Here is a 17668-nt window from a genome sequence, read left to right as displayed (position 1 = left end):
AATGATTGATCAAGTTTGGGGTAGTTGCTTCATTTTTCTATTTTTTCATTACTTTTTTCTTTGTTTATTACTATGATGTTCAGCCTGATACGATATATTCCTTTGTCGGTTAGCAGGGCCGCGGTGGCTCAGTGGTAGAGCGTTCACCTCTGGTTCACGATGTCACTGGTTCGATTTTAGCTCGCGCCACGTGGACTTTGTGGTGGACAAACATCATGTACGTAGATTTTCTCGGGTTCTCCCGTTTCTTTCCACTTTATTCATTCCACCATTTCATTCATTTCTCATCATCACAGTATCCTTTAGCTTAGCTGGCATAACCGTGGGACATAAAACTCAAAGATTTCATTTTATTTTTTCCTTTGTCGGTTACCATTGTTCTGTCTCCGTTAAGTTCGTCTGTTTCTGATAGGCTTCCGTTTGGTATTTGTAATACAATACTTCTTCTAATATTATTTTCTGTTTAATTTCTATTTCCTGGTGTGCTTCTCACTACTTTGTTTTTCCTTTGTATTATTACGATATGTGACTTTGAAAGTTAGAATACACTATGTGAATTGACACGCCAATTTTGGATAACAGTATTAAACACTGCTATATATAGAGGTTTCTTTGCGTGCACGGAACATATTTATCAATCTCGTGATGAAATACATAAATTCATAAAATTCCCCTCTCCTAAGAAAACCAAAATTATGCTTATATATATATATATATATATATATATATATATAGCTAATGTTATTGCTTATGTATATATTTCGGGTGTTTTAAAATAGCGCCCACGGACCACAGAGCATTATCTATTCAACAAGTCAAAATAAAGGGAAAAATATAAACATTTGTATACCTTTTATGTCCTTCCCTGGAGACACGAATTGCACTATGTGGCAACGTCACAGATAAAGAACCATAGATTAGATCTCTAGTTCATCAAATAGTTACATTGATTCTTGCCAGATGACAGTTAAAGTCAAAAGACGTTAACACTAGCACCACTTATTACCTTAAAAATTCGATGTAACTCTGATGGATTCGTACAGCAATACTAATGGTTCCAGGTTGATATATGATGTTGCCATATAGTGAAGTTTTGATGCCCCATAGCGGCTGAAGGAGGTCCCGGAGGGCATTCCATCATATAACACTTTTGCTTTATTTTGACCTGTAAAATAGTGTTCTGTGGTTCGTGGGCGCCATTTTTGGAGCATCCGATATCTATCTATCTATGTATATATATATATATGTAACACCTGACCTTAAAATATTCTTATCATTTCTATATACAACGCATTTTTTGTAGTACTACATATTTAAATATCCATAGATATAAAAGCAATGTTCTAGTATTAACATTTTTTATTTTTTCTCTTCTTGTTTTTTTAAATAGATTAGTTGTTCATTTTAAATTAAGTTGGATTAGTAATATTATATCATTGTATTTTGTTCCATTTTCTAATAATACGTAATACGTATAACTTAAGATCAAATTTTAGTCTATTTTTACTATGAGTTTATTTTTAGACTAATTCTAGTTTATGAATTTAGTTCTAAACTAATACTAGGAGATGAATTTATTTTTAGACAAATTCTAGGTTATGAATCTATTTTTAGGTTAACTCTAGATTATGAGTCTATGTTTAGGCTTATTCTAGATTATGAGAACATTTAGATCCATTCTAGATTATGAATATTTTTACACTCATTCCAGATTATGAGTATTTTTAGATTCATTTCAGATTATGAGTACTTTTAGATTCATTCTAGATTATGAGTACTTTTAGATTCATTTTAGATTATGAGTATTTTACACTCGTTCTATATTATGAGTACTTTTAGACTCATCCTAGATTATAAGCATTTCTAGATTCATTCTAGATTACGAGTACTTTTAGACTCATTCTAGATTATGAGTACTTTTAGATTCATTTTAGATTATGAGTATTTTTACACTCATTCCAGATTATGAGTAGTTTTGGATTCATTCTAGAATATGAGTCTATTTTCACTTATTATAGATTATGGGTACTTTTAGACTTATTCTAGATTATGACTATTTTCACACTCATTTCAAATTATGAGTACTTTTAGACTCATTCTAGATTATGAGTACTTTTAGATTTTTTCTAGATTATGAGTATTTTTTACACTCATTCCAGATTATGAGTACTTTTAGACTCATTCTAGATTATGAGTGCTTTTAGATCTTTCTAGATTATGAGTATTTTTACACTCATTCCAGATTATGAGTACTTGTAGACTCATTCTTGATTATGATTATTTTTAGACTCATTCCAGATTATGAGTAGTTTTGGACTCATTCTAGAATATAAGTCTATTTTCACTTATTCTAGATTATGAGTCTATTTTTAGTATTATTGTTATTCGTTCTAACAAATACTAGTAGCTCATAGGCATACTGCAAATGCAAGGAAGCCAATGTTAACATACTTAATATTTTAAATAATTTTCTTAAGGCTTTTCGCTAAGCACCCGACTCTCCCCACTGTTTAAATTTTGATATCATAAACTGCGCATCAAAATTTCTGCTCTACAAGGAAATGTCTGGAAACGGTTGTTAGTTTGTTTATTACTATTTTTCAGATACTACCTGGCTTACTTACTGCGTTTTGGAATATCCCGCACATGAATCTATTTATAAACATCATCATATGCTTTTATTTGTAAACAACACCACATGCGTTTCACACGAAGCAGAAGACAGGAATCTTAATCATGTGATGGAAGAAGAACACCAGCGCTACCACTACCCAGAAGGAGGTATAAAATTGTAAGCATCGCCACAACTGAAATCAGTTTCGGCTGGTCAACACTCCTCTCTTAGCTTACTTTGGAGTTCTGAGAGCTCCTAACCTAACCCAAGCCTTCTAGCATGCCTAGAGCTCTGAGGTCTCCTGCCCACTTAGCTTGCTGTGGAGTTCTGAGAGTTTCCTTACCGCATACTACTCAACTTGCTTTGGAGTTTCATTGTATTCCTTTCCGTCTAGTTTGCTGTGGAGCTTTGCGGGACTCCTACCCCTATTTACTTGCAGTGGAGCACTGAAATCCTAGCTCACCTCATTCAGCTAGTTAAGAACTTTGTCTAAAATCCTTCCCTTGTCTAGTCACGCTAGTCGCTAGTCACTAGACTAGCGAGGAAGTTATGAAGTATTTAGCGAAAGCCTTTGTAGTGTTCTTTTATAACTATTTTGCAGTAATATCTTCACTATTCTCTGAGAAGTAATTCATTTTACATTCCTACCTCGCTTTGGGATGTTTATACTCGCAATTATATTAGTTTTAAATTAGGCTTATGCAGTGATGCAAATAATTTGTTTCTGTAAGTAGCTACAGCTTATAGACGATTAAGGTATGTATTTACATAAGACTGTTAAATGCTACCAGTATTAAATCACTTAATACAGGGTGTTTCAAAACTACACCGACAACGTTTGATAGGTTATCCTGACACAAAGATAAAACAAAAAGTATAGACCAACCTGGGTACAGAAATTCATCATTTCGGAGTTATAGCCGGCGGAAATTGTGAAAAAATAAACTTTGAAAGTCCACAGCTCCAATGCTATAGGACCTACCGTAGTCGGGTCAAGACTTCACTTAGGAACTAGAATGTGCCCTATCCAAATACCCATGTTTCAGAATCCTGCGTACTTTCGCAACAATTTTTATAGAGGTAGTTGGTGAGTACTTATGCCCGTAGTCAAACTGTCTCTATAAAAATTTTTGCGTGAGTACCGCAGAAACATGCATTTTTGGATAGCAAACATTATTTTCTAAGTGAAGTCTTGAGCCGACTACGGTAGGTCCCATCGTATTGGAGGTATGGACCTTTAAAGTTCTTTTTTTCATGTTTTCGACAGCCTATAACTCCGAAAGGAAGCTTTTGTGCATCCAGGTTGGTCTATACTTTTTGTCTTATCTTGGTGTCACGAATCACCTCCAAACGTCGGCGTTGTTTTAAAACACCCTGTATAAAGAAAAACTCATTAAAAGTAAGTCACCATTTAATTTAATTATATCTGGTTAATTTTCCAAACCATAATTATTCCCATTACAGTGCACAGAGCGTTCTTGCTATGAAATCCTAAAAGCTAACCAAAAAAATGTTTTCGACAATTTTTCTACTTAAAAACCTAACAACATTTAACATATAAACAACAAGAAGCTCTTCGCTAAGTAAAGGTATGTGTTGTAATTTTACGTGTATATTCAGCCTCTCCCACAAATATATGCACGAACAATATTACTAATAAAACAAGTTATAACACGTAACTTTAAGCCTTACGAACACTTTCTCACCTGACCTGCAACAAGAGGTTTCAAATTCACTACCACAGGTTTCCCTTTACCAATGGGCGCGTTCACATAATCCAAAAAGTCAGCGTCTGGGTCACATGAGTAGAGATTGGCTGCTTTACAAGTGTCCATCACAGAGCCTCCGCCAACAGCTATGAAAGCATCAAAATTGCCAGCCTTCGCAACAGATATTGCTTTTTTGAAGCTGCAATAAGTTTACAAAACTTATGTAAGAAACTAGAAATACAAAAAACTGAACAAAACAAGATTTACACCGTATTTTAAAAAAATAATAACTGTATAAGAGTTTCGCCAACTAACTGAACATATTGAATTCATTAAGAGGCCTGTCGTCTTATTTTGATAGGTCAATCGTTATATTTTAATTTGTAGTTCTCTACCTACTATAAAAGCACATATAAATAATTGGAACACGAAAATTCGCACAGCAATATCGTTGTTTTGGTTGAAATGAAGAAATCCTGAAGAAAGCACGGAAAACAAATTCCCTACTAGATATTAGTTGTAAATACTAGTGCTGTTAAAATTTTAATAATTCACTATTCGAATAACGGATAAATTGTTCCGATATCGAAAACGAATATTTGGATATTCGAGGAATAGGAGAAAAATAATTGAGTAACGAATATTTCAATAATTATCTGAATGATTTCAACAGCACCTTAATATTATCTGGAAACATAAATAACCACTCTGGAAGCCCTTTCGCTAATGCTTCATCAGACAAGAAGTGGAAGAAAAGAAATAGACAAGAGGAGAAAAGAAATAGACAAGGAGAAAAGAAATAGACGACGGGAAGAAAAGAAATAGACGAGGGGAAGAAAAGAAATAAACAAAGGGAAGAAAAGAAATAGACAATGGAAAGAAAAGAAATAGACAAGACGGGAAGAAAAGAAATAGACGACGGGAAGAAAAGAAATAGACAAGACGGGAAGGAAAGAAATAGACAAGAAGGAGAGAAAAGAAATAGACAAGGGGAGGAAAAGAAATAGACAAGAGGAAGAAAAGAAGTAGACAAGAAGGGGAGAAAAGAAATAGACAAGGGGAAGAAAAGAAATAGACAAAAGGGGAAGAAAAGAAATAGACAAGGGGAAGAAAAGAAATTAACAAGAAGGGGGAGGAAAGAAATAGACAAGGAGAAAAAAAAGAAATAGACAAGGGGAAGAAAAGAAATAGACAAGAAGGGGATAAAAAGAAATACTAAAGAGCAGTAACTTGTAAACATCAGATTCGGCACCATAGTGGCATCCAGTCAGGTGACAAGTGTTATCAATTGTAAGTCTAGAGAATTGAATGGAAACAAAGTCAAACTCAGTACGGGCGGATAGGTCGATAACAGTATGACAGCGAGAAGGAACAATTTAGACCTTTAACTCTGGGGATATATATATATATATATATATATATATATATATATATATATATATATATATAAACTTACAACAGAAGTAAATCAAAAGGAATAAAATTATGAAATACAAAATATAAAGAAAATAAAAATACATAACATGAGTAAGATTTTTTAAAACGCCACATAAAATATTAAAACAAATAAAAATGTGTAAAATATAAAATATGTGAAATAAAATTGCTAAATAAAAATAAACACATGTTTATTACAAAAATAAAAATAAGCATATGAGAAACAGAGAGCGGTCGTTACAGACAATTCAGACTAGGAGTGTGTTAGTGGATAAGAATTGTCTTGCTGACTATTTCTAATGGACGTAGAAGAATGTGCTGAAGAATTTTGAGAATACTTATGCAGAACACACAGTCGAACGTACTTGTGGTGTTCTACAAATAAAAGTATAATGAAAAGAAAAGTTATAACTTGGCGTTCCTTGTTATGACGAAACCAATTGAAGTGATCTGAGTTGTATTTGAAACGTAGAATTATTCCAGAAACTTGATTAGACATTCAGAATAAATGTATACTTTATACTATAAGACATGGGAAGTTTTTATTTGTATGCTTGGAAGTTTGAGGCGAATCGAAGAAACTGTACGCTTATGTAATAGGAGCTAGTACTAGACATTTCCTATGTATGTTTCTTATATGTCTATAACATTAGAAAAGCAGCGTGGAAATTTAAGTTAACAGAACTTTGAATCTTATTATACAGCCGATAACAGTAGTGCTGTGATGAGCTGTACGATCTGTGATACGTAATGATAACTGCTTATTCGGATCAATCAAGGAAGTAAGAGTTGTAGCTGTGTTCAGGGACAGGGAAGTGGAGATGTGAGAGTTGCAGCTGTATGTTCTGGAACAGGTAAGTGGAAAATCTGATAGTTACAGCTGTGTGTTTTAGGACAGATAAGTGGAAAATTTGAAAGTTGCAATTCTGTGTTTTGGGACAGGTAAGTGGAGATCTAAGAGTTCCAGTTGTGTGTTTCAGGGTTGAAAATTTGAAAGTTGCAATTGTGTGTTCTGGGACAGGTACGTGGAGATCTAAGAGTTGCAGTTGTGTGTTTTAGGACAGGTAAGTGGAAAATCTGAAAGTTGCAATTGTGTGTTCTGGGACAGGGAAGCGAAGATCTAAGAGTTGCAGCTATATATTCTGGAACAGGTAAGTGGAGATTTAAGAGTTGCAGCTATATAGTTTGGAACAAGTAAATGGAGATCTAGGAGTTGCAGCTATATATTCTGGAACAGGTAAATGGAGAATCTGAGCGTTGCAGCTGTCTGTTCTGAGTCATATAAGTGAATAATTTGAGCGTTACAGTTGTCTGTTCTGGTTCAGGTAAGTGAAGAATCAGAACGTTGTAGGTCTGTGCTCTGAAGAGATAAATGGAGAATCTGAGAGTTGCAGATGCGTATTTCGGGACATGTAAATGGAGAATCCGAATGTTGCAGAAATATCAGTGACTGTTGATGCAGATAATCGAGGAATTAGGTTTCATCAACACAAAAGAGTGAAACGTGCATGCATCTCAAGACGTGAATGAGATTCGAAAGAATGCAACAGCCAGGAAGGAGTTTTTATATTAAGGTGTTTCAAATTCAGACTGGATTTTATCAATATTACAAATAATTTCTAGTAAATATTTTATATATACCGCTTATTATAATTTTCTTAATTAAAATATTATACTAGATTGCTTCCAATAACTGTCATGAGATACAGGGTTATAAAATATCGATGAATAATGTGAAATACAGGAAACCTTTTTTGTGTGTTTTTCACAGTTTAATTAATAGAGAATTTTTATTCCAATGTAATTTTACCGGAATAATTTGTTTACCTTTCATCCGTTGGTTCTACACGAACACCATCATAAACTTGAAATTTCACACCATACTTGGTCAGAGAATCCAGAGTCGTTTTCACTGGCTGCAACTTAGCTAAGTTAGAATCCGTCATCACACACACATTCTTTGCATTCATATTAGCCATGTCCATTCCAATTTCTTGGGTAACGCCAATTCCATAACGGACAGTTGAACAAGCCATCTGTAAAATAATAATAATGCTAATGATAATAATAAATTGAAGATCATTATATGCCGTACATAATATGTAAACGTCAGGTTCGCATAAATGGAAGTCTTAAAAATAAGTAAAATATTTCCTAACAAATATTCGTAGAAAATCGAATAAAACGGTTGACATCCTACAGTGATAAACATGATTTGTACAGCAAAAATAATTATAGCTACATAAATAAATAGAAATTAAAAAAAAGAACAAACCACAGCAAGAAGAAGATGGGTGGAGAGGATGAAACGGATGGTTGGTTAAATCCAATGGTCTGCCCTTAACTGTCAATGGAATTTCCATAAACATTTTGGGACATTACTCTTCTGCTCTAATACTACTCGAATCTACTCTTTACTCCTCTAATACAAACGGACGTTATAGAAATCTACTCTTTACTCCTCTAATGCAGATGGAAGTTATAGAAATCTCCAAACACTTTCGGTTTGAATATATCAAAAACGATAAGAGACAATAAAGGAATGGCTTTTGTTCTCATATAGCTTCATCGCCCCGTCCATCTCTGACCTTATTCTTGTAATACAAGTGAGCTACAACAAATTTCAGTACTGAGCTCATGTAGTTTGGAAGTCCACTGTAGATTTACAATGTGAAACAAAGCTCACTTGTTTAACTAGGTCTTTCTAACTGTAGAAGCTTACCAGGTAACCCTAGGTTTGTATTGCAGTCAATACAATATTTAGTTGGAGAGAAAACCCTTTCAGAACTAGAACTATCACTGAGAAAACTACGAGAAAATAAGAATTTGAAGTACCTTATTTCAAGAAGTTTGTACTCTAGGCATAATGATTCCAAAAGATATGATTCTAAACACTTTAAGAATATCTAATATACCAGGGCGCAAAATTTCCAGTCGCCAGGTCGCCATTGGCGACTAGAAATTTAAATCTGGCGACCGATGTTTAGTAGGAATGGTTTCTGCCTAAACTCACAGAGCTGCGCAGTTTCTGTTTCGCACGAAAATAATTATCACTCAGTGAGAGAAAATACGGAATGTGAAGTCTTTCTTTGTCAAACCAAAGGCGTCATAATTAGGGATGGCCACATTTTTTCGAAAAAAACTTTTTCGAAAAATGGCTTTTTCGAAAACGAAAAACGAAATTTTATTCGAAAAACGAAAAATTTTTCGAAAAACGAAAAACGAACTTTTTTTGAAAAACAAAAAACGTAAAATTTTTCGGAAAACGAAAAATTTTTCGAAAAACGAAAAATTTTTCGAAAAAAATGAAAAAAATTTCGAAAAAGCGAAAAACGAAAAATGAAATTTCCGAAAATCGAAAAACAAATTTTTCGAAAAAGGCCATCCCTAGTCATAATTTGTATGTGAGAGAAACTAGTGACCATCATTTTTGGATTGGCGAGTGCGTCTGACTGAAATTTTGCGCCCTGCAATATACTGACCATGCTGTTCCCTATAAAATTCAAAATCTTGATTACTTATTTGTCTCGTCTTATTGATTTGTCACACTTTAGTGTCGTTTTTCGAATTAATAAGGTAAGCTACAGGGATAGGAAATCACTTATAAAAATATACAATATAAACATAAATCCATTCCAGTAGATGACAAATAGCTTTAAACTATCTAATATATGCTAATGATAATCCGACATTTGATAGATTATTTAGGAGTAATTTATGATCTGTGCATTCGTAAGTTTTTGACATATCGATATATACAGCATCAACCTGTAAATTACTTCTAATAGAAGGTATGTGAAGTCGGTAAAATAAGTAAAATTAATTACAATCGATCTGCCTTTGTAGAATCCATGTTCTGCTTCAGTTAAAATAATTTTTACATTAAATATAAATCTTTCTGTATAATTAACTAAAAAATTTTAGAAAACACATTCACTAGAATTATAGGCCTATAGGTTTCAATGTTTTTGCGATCACCTAATTTGTAAATCAGTACAATAATACCGATTTACAAATTAATAATAATCAGTACCTCTAGTCAACTCATCAAACCCTAATGGACTCCTACTTATAGGCTTGCATGATATCACAAGATGACTGAAAATTCAGTAATTTGATTTAAAAATAGGACACTAAGAAAATAAGATAAATTGATTTTTTAGGTCTGCCTTTTTAAATTCATTTTGCCGGGAAAATATCTTTCTCATTTGAATATATCATTTTTAATTTTCATATAGTGTTTTAGGAACTTGGTTAATACACACCAAATAAATAAATAAATAAATAAAATTAAAATTAACAAAAAATAAAAAATAAAAATAAATACATAAAATAAAATATCCACACACCTCAAAAGCATACTCTGTTGATGGTTTGCCATCTTTTGTAGAGACAACGCGAGATCTAACAGATGCTGGTGCAGCAAATCCATTTGAATGTGCGGGACATCTACATCTAGAACAAAGAAAATGGATAGAAATGTACTAGCTGTATTAGAAATGTATTAACAGAACTTTTAAATTATTTCAACAAAAGATACACTGATCAAAGCTTAAAACCCACTTTATTTTAAATTATAATTTGTAACGGTTTCGGATATCTAACATATCCTTCTTTAGACACTATCGAAAATAAATGAAAATACAGATATATATATATATAGTCATTGTTATGAAAAAGTTTAAATTCTTTTAACAGATATATATATAGTCATTGTTGTACTTTTTTATTTTTTCTTCTATTTGCTGAGGCCTTAGCCAATCCCGTAAGACTTCTTGTTCACTTTCCAACTAGTCAATCCAAAGTCACGAATAGTCTTACTATTTTAAATTATACACAACATTACGCACACAAGAGAAAAACTTTCGAGAAACGTGCACTGTAAAGAAGTAATGCTACGAATATTTCATATGCGCGCACGTGAGACCAAGTACAATTATTAAATTACTAGCTGAACCTGCGCTCTCTACACAGCGCATCATTCACATATGAGCATGAATCTCCTTGTCATTCCTCATAACATCTGTACATGTCCCTTTACAGACACAAGTGAAAGATGCGTTGATAAAAATCAACAAGAGATACCATAAAGGCGAGATTTTTTCGATTATTTTTTTTCAATATCTCGCACCGTTTGCAAGATTTGAACCTTCTTCCGGTTGGAGTTTCTAATTCATGTATGATCAGTGTTTTCTTTCTTCTTGAATGCAGTATGTAATAAACAAATACATTACACACACAATTAATTATAATGTCAGTGATATATGGTGTTAATTGGGCAAAACACTGCAAACAATAAAGATTCATCTTAGACTGGAGAAATGGTTAGGCCTATCCTTCGTGTTTCATTTATCATTCGATTTACAAAAACGTAACTTTATACTGGGGCGGCAACACTGTTCATCCGGTGGTGTTCGTCAATACAAGGGCAGGTGTCTTCCTTTTTCTAGTTGATTCGTGCAAAGTTTCGTTTCTCTGTCTCTTTTGATTTCTCCGTTATCACGGTTGGACGTATATTATACTATGGAAACGTCATTTTATGACTGTCGTGTAGTCGGCACCGTCAACATTCTCATAGGGAGCTGCTATTTCACTAATGCGTGTTTACGGCCACATAGAATACACTTAACGGGTGTGCGTATCGTAATACGAAATTACTTTATTTAAGAGACTGGGGGTCCCAGGAGAAAGAGGCAATATTTTGAAAAATGGTAGTATGAGTGATTCTAAGCAAAAGAGTTCATATGAACATAGGTCCTAATCTCAACGGTTTGAGAGCTACAGGTTGTGAACCATTTTTGACTTTGTTGCGTATTGTTCACCCTGTAACAATTTTACATAGGTAAGACATAGCGGATTTGAAAGGTGATGGAATGACCTTTCCAACAGTATGTAGCAAGTGGTAATGTCTTTGGAAGGGAAGTTATTGATGGAAATGTGAGAAACTTAAGTGTATTTAAAGAAATTGGATGGCAACGCTGATTTCAAATATCCTTCAATAACATCTCTTCTAAAGATACCACTGTCATATATTGCCCATCACCTTTCAAATCCGCTATGTGGCACCTCTATAGAATAACTACAGGGTGAGCAATACGCAAGATAAGGTAAAAAAAAAAAAAAAATGGTTCACAAACCGTTGAGATTAGGACCTATGTTCATGTGAACTTTTTTTTTTTTGCTTAGAATCACTCATACTACCATTTCTCAAAATTGCCTCTTCCTCCTGAGACACCATATATATATATATATATATATATATATATATATATATATATATATATATATATATATATATATATATATATATATATATATCGTTTTCGGACTTGGTGGTAACATTTGTGTAAATTATATTTTAAGATTAATATAATTACTCTGGAGAATTCAAAATAGCTGGGTTTTCAAGTTAGTATTATTTGAACATGTCTAAATTACTTCCTGCTATTTTTCTGGTGCTTTCATCTGTTATCAGGAAATAACGCATATTTCTTGTAAAGTACTTGCAGGGGCTATCCCAATGGACAATGCCCAGCCACGTAGGCTGCTTTATTCTTGGCGAAACGAACTATTTGGAATAAATTCTCCTGTTTTAGTGATGTGTTCTAAGTTTGTAAACTACGTAGTCTATGTAGATCACAATGATGTTTTCGATTAATGCCATTTTGTATTTTACATACGTATTTCAACCCTAGTGCACGCAAAATGGTTCGTCCATAACTCTTCAAAAAGAATAATAAGATAAAATAAAAATTGAAGAGTAAACAAAAAATCAGGGCTGAAAGGGATATATATATATGAGAAAGAAGATGGGTAGGTAGATAGATATGATTCTCTTAGGGAAAAAATACTGGATACCACAAGTGACAAACAGCGACAAATACAGCATTCTGATATAAGGTAATGTGAGGAAATTCAGTTGCGCTGCGAATACATTGAAAACGAATTGTCCAAGATAGATAGTTGTCAAAAAGTATTGGAAAGACCTTCATCCAGCAATGGATCGGTAATTTACGTTAATAGTAGGTATGTGTTTTAAATATAAATAACCCTCACCACATCACTCATATACCCCCAGTTCTCATTCTTGATATATTAGGAATAAACGATTATACCTTGTTCTGAGACATTACATGCTTAACCTTATGGCTATAAGAATTTCTAAAAGCAATAAGATAAAAGTTACCGTTTCACCACCCTGTCAGAAATCTTCTGATATGTAAGCAAGGTTCTTTAAATAGGTCATTCGTTTTTGACTGTGTAAAATGTGTATACAACAAGCTCTCTCTTTTAGCTGCCTGTGTGTGTGAGAGAGAGAGATTTTACAGCTCGGTATTAAGGGTCTTCACTACAGCGAAATTAAACTACCGCTAATTTTAGAGTTTTTCTGCAATATCTTCAAAACAAATAAAAATATTCGAAAAGGAGAAACGTAGTGAATTAGACAATACGATTTTGCATGTGATACTTTTACCACAATTCACCTATCTGCTTTTAGTATGCCGCTATTTACAGAACCCGGAAAAAATGTTAAATCTTTCTACAGTTGTAAATCAAAAGCAGGTAGATGAGTTGTGATAACGGTATCACATGCAAAATCATATTGTCTAGTTCGCTACGTTTCTGCTTTTCGAATATTTTTATTTGTTTTGAAGATATTACAGAAAAACTCTAAAATTAGCGGTAGTTTAATTTCGCTGTAGTGAAGACCCTTAACAAACGGTACTGCAAACTCGAAATATTTTAAGAACCGGTTCTAACGAACTGGCGGAATAGCTCCACTGGTTTTATTGAGAAAGTATAAAAATGTATGCCGAGTTGGGAAGCTTTTTTTTTTTTTTTTTTCCTGAAAGGTGGGGAGGTCTGGACCTGGTGCACATCTCGCATGAATATATTACATAGATATAGGGTTAAGTTTAGAGTTATCCCTCCGCTTTTTATAAAAATCAGGAAAATTTACAAGAGAAATGAGGTAAGAAATGATAATTTGAAGTTTTTATTTGATGTTTAGGAATGTAAGTTCGGCAGGATAGTTATGTTTAATACGAGAAAAGATATGTGGAAGTTAGTACTATTTGCCGGATGCGGAAGCGCTCGCGGGAGGTTTCAACAGCATGGTGCTTGTAAAATATGGCGAACAGGTGTAACGGATGCGCAAGAATAATGAAGAAAACCTTTTAAATTTTTGTGAAGCCCACGGAGTACTGAAGTCAAGTGAAATGTAAAAATTTTTAATACTTTGAGCACTGTTTTTTGTATGTTGCAAAGTCCAAGGGCACCTTCTGACTGGAGGGGCAACTCTAAACTTAAGCCTAGATATATGACGTATGTGTCCCATTACGTTCCTGCTATTCATTCAAGTGATTTGGCAACCCGACACAATGCTGGGCCAACGCAAAAGTTCTGGATTTTTATTTTACTACAAGAATCAATCTATCTCAAAGTATGCGTGCTTTACTGCTTAACAGGAGCATTTTTGTAAGAATTATAATTACTGTCCAATAATTCTTTCATCTGCTTCTTTAAAATATTAATGCTCTGTTTAAGATTTAATATACGATGGGCCTTATGCAGAGTCGTTGTGACACGTGATTAGTGCCATACTAAAGAGTTCGACTAACGTTTCCTACAGTACTCAGGCCTTTAGTATGACGCTAATCATACCTCAAAACGACTTTGCGTAAGGCGGGATATGTTTACCCTTTTCAACCTAAGTGGTGATTCTTGACGGAAATCACAGTTTAAAAATTTGAAGTTTTATCGCTCGCTAGAAGCTAAGGGAATAAATCTTAAATTTGTACAGATCCTACTAGGTGTAGTATATTAAGTGGGTTATTCCGTACATTTTCCTAAGGGTTTGCGTACAGTAACGCAAAATGTCATTGTAACTGCTATTCTGATTTTATTGCAAAGTAAATCGTGAATTTCACGTTGCGTTGACGCAAACCGTTAGGAATGGGCATGTTGTTTCTTTAGCTTAGTGACAGAGTCGTTTTGAAATATGATAAGAGTCATACTAAACGCCTAACTAAAGGAATCATTAGTCGAACTCTTTAGTATGGTACTAATCACGCTTTCCGTTTATTTTCACTAATCTGATTTTCCTCTCCTAACGGAGCTCGCAAAATTTGCAAATCGCAATGCAATGCAATGTAAATAATCTAATAAGTAATTATGTATGTATATCGCTATCGCTAAGTAGAATGCAAATTTTGCATTTTATTGATACAAAACGGAACGGAATGATAGTCGCTTGTTGTCCTACCCTGTGAAACAGTCATCGACGTCATACGGTTATAATATCGTTTGCTAACCTTGCACTTGTAGTAGCAACAAGTTATATTTTTAATACTATGATTCTAACTTACACACTACGACAGCACATATTAACATAAATATCAATTTGATTGATGCTGCTTTTACTTACGATGTGCTTGAAATTACTCGAAGAAGATCTAGAACCCTTCCTTTTGCAGACATTTCTTTCACAATATCGAACGATGCTTCCGCTGGTTCTGCTTGCTTTGCTGTGTCGAGTACAGAAGTAGGGTTGGAAATTTTTAAACGTGAGAATATCGTGCGGTGGCTTAGGGATCTTAAAAGCTATGAATTAATAATAATAATAATAATAATAATAATAATAATAATAATAATAATAATAATAATAATAATAATAATAATAATAATAATGTGATTATTCATTGGAACTGACAAACAACACAACGGTACATTAAAATTAATATCAGTATTAATATTATTCTCCGAGTTAAAAAATAAATTCTCATTATTGCAAATTATAATACGGATAGGTCAAAAAAAGTTATCTTTTATATGAAGCATTACAGAGTTTGTAATAAGATTGCATTACAAATGAAAACAACGAGAAAAAAGTTCTGTACACCGTAGTGATGCCAACCCTTGGGTAAAATTCCACGTTGTGGGATTTTTTTGACACTTTATTTCTCGAAATAGGATAAAGGGAATTTTCGTAAAAACATAACGACCACTAAATGTGTATTACTATCAAAACACCAGTTTGTAATTAGCTTAATGCTTGTTTTGCATATTTTGTATGTCGTTATAGCCCTCAGTCCGTATATTTATATAATCTATCTAGGTTACTGTTTTATCAAAATCGATCTAAACACTTCATTTAGATATTACCTTTTTATTGTAGTACTAACAAATTAAACATTTACACACTTTTAAATATTGTACATGTATATATCACAAGATGGATTCTCTATATATTATTTTATGTTTTCCGTTGCTATGACGACTTACAAAACATGTCATATCACTATCACAAGAGAACATCAATCGTAATAACAGAAAAGAAATTACAGCTCTTTCTCTTTTTTCTTCTTCTTCCTTTTGAACAGCTTTTGCATATTTTAAAAGCACATTTTGCCCGTAAATACAAGTTATTATTTAAAAATTACACAATACGGTTACCAAAATTCGCAGCATTTATGGGATTTTTCATATATCTATTCTATTGGCGCTAGTAAAACTGTCTATGACCAAGGAGTAGACAAATGAGTCTTCAAAAACTTGAAATTATTACTAATTGTCAAGTTTTGTTACTCTAAAATGCATGCTAATGTGAAAGTAATTTATGCAGTGAATGTGAATTTCAAAAAAAACTGTACGTTAATTGTACTCTGGTATTAAAAAAAGAAGGGGGAAAATGAAACAAGGAACAGAATTAACGGAAGAAAATAGAACGAGAAACGTCCAACTTTAAAATCCTTTCATACGAAATGACTTGAGAATAAAGTTTATCTAGTTTTATTTCGTTCAGTAGAACATCATGGCACAAAAGCGTGATGGAGATACTAAATTCATACCTAAATGTACTTATTTTCATCGACATTTTCAATTGTCTCTTTCAATTAAAGAAAATATTTGTTTGTAAACTGTTAGTTAACGCAGACGATTGTAATTCTTGAGTAATTCATTTATATTGAAGAAAATAACTGATATATATATTAATTGTTTTCTAAGTTTTGAAAATTTTGGTATTACTATATCGTGGGAAATTTAAGAGCAAAATGGGAATTTCTGCCTCTCGAGGATGGGATTTTATAACGTTTTAGGTTGCCATCACTGGTTCAGCGTTTTAATGAGTGCTCTCCTAATGGACTGATTTCCTTCAAACTTTTTAGCGTTTAGTCAATAAGACCTGAGTCCTGAATGTTACCGATTTTGACCGAAGAACATTGACATATACAGGGGGTTTACCGGCTATTAACTAGTGGGTTTCCGTGTTTGTAGAAGAACAAACAGGTTTTTAAAAGTTAAAAAAAAGTTTTCTTTTTAATCAAACTCCTTCGCTTTTATCAAATTGATTTTCGGTTATTCAAAACCAGTTCGGTTTCCTATCAAACCGGTTCGATTTCTATCAAACTTGTTTCTATTTCAAAGCTGATTATTTTTTCTATCAAACCGGGTTCAATATTCTATCAAATCAGTTTCGGTTCTTTTTGTTTTATAAAGTTGTTTCGGTTTTCTATCAAAAGCTTTTTGCTTCTTCGTTAAGGCATTTGGAAATGAGGTATTATAAGAATCGTTTTACCGAACGTCTGATGCCCCAAAGTAGTTTTTGTAGTAGTCTTGTTTCGATCTAATGAACATAGCAAAGTACAATAATGTCATCTCTAATTGCAGTACACGTGTTCTTGTGTTTTGTTCTGCAATCTCCTGTTTAATTGTTGGTGGTACACAGGGCCGTGCCGTGAGGGGGGCGAGCAGGGCGACGGCCCTTGGCGCCGAAGTAAGAGGGGCGAAAAATTCGGGAGAAAAAAGAATGGAAAAAATGCTTGGAATATATGTATGGAGGCGCTGTCGTATACTCTCGTCCCGGGCGCTGATTTTCCACGTCACTGCCCTGGTAGGACAACCATAT

At 33.4% G+C, this 17668-nt stretch overlaps 1 protein-coding gene across 1 annotated transcript in view; it reads right to left on the bottom strand.

The window, feature by feature from the left end:
* The window catches only part of T3dh (Type III alcohol dehydrogenase), a 59137-nt gene extending 43797 nt beyond the window's left edge, over positions 1–15340 (bottom strand). The window contains exons 1-4 of the mRNA XM_081755326.1: positions 15188–15340; positions 10110–10215; positions 7588–7796; positions 4326–4522 (exon numbers count right to left, since the gene is read on the bottom strand). Coding sequence (XP_081611452.1) covers positions 4326–4522; positions 7588–7796; positions 10110–10215; positions 15188–15240 — 565 coding nt within the window. The 5' untranslated portion in view covers positions 15241–15340. The remainder of the gene's footprint in view (positions 1–4325; positions 4523–7587; positions 7797–10109; positions 10216–15187) is intronic.
* Between the last annotated feature and the right edge of the window lie 2328 nt (positions 15341–17668).

The sequence above is a fragment of the Thermobia domestica genome, chromosome 4 (assembly GCF_964235325.1).
Source record: "Thermobia domestica chromosome 4, izTheDome1.hap1.1, whole genome shotgun sequence".
Lineage (NCBI taxonomy): Eukaryota > Metazoa > Arthropoda > Insecta > Zygentoma > Lepismatidae > Thermobia > Thermobia domestica.
Note: the sequence above shows the minus strand (reverse complement) of the source record. Positions and strands in the feature narration are given on the sequence as shown.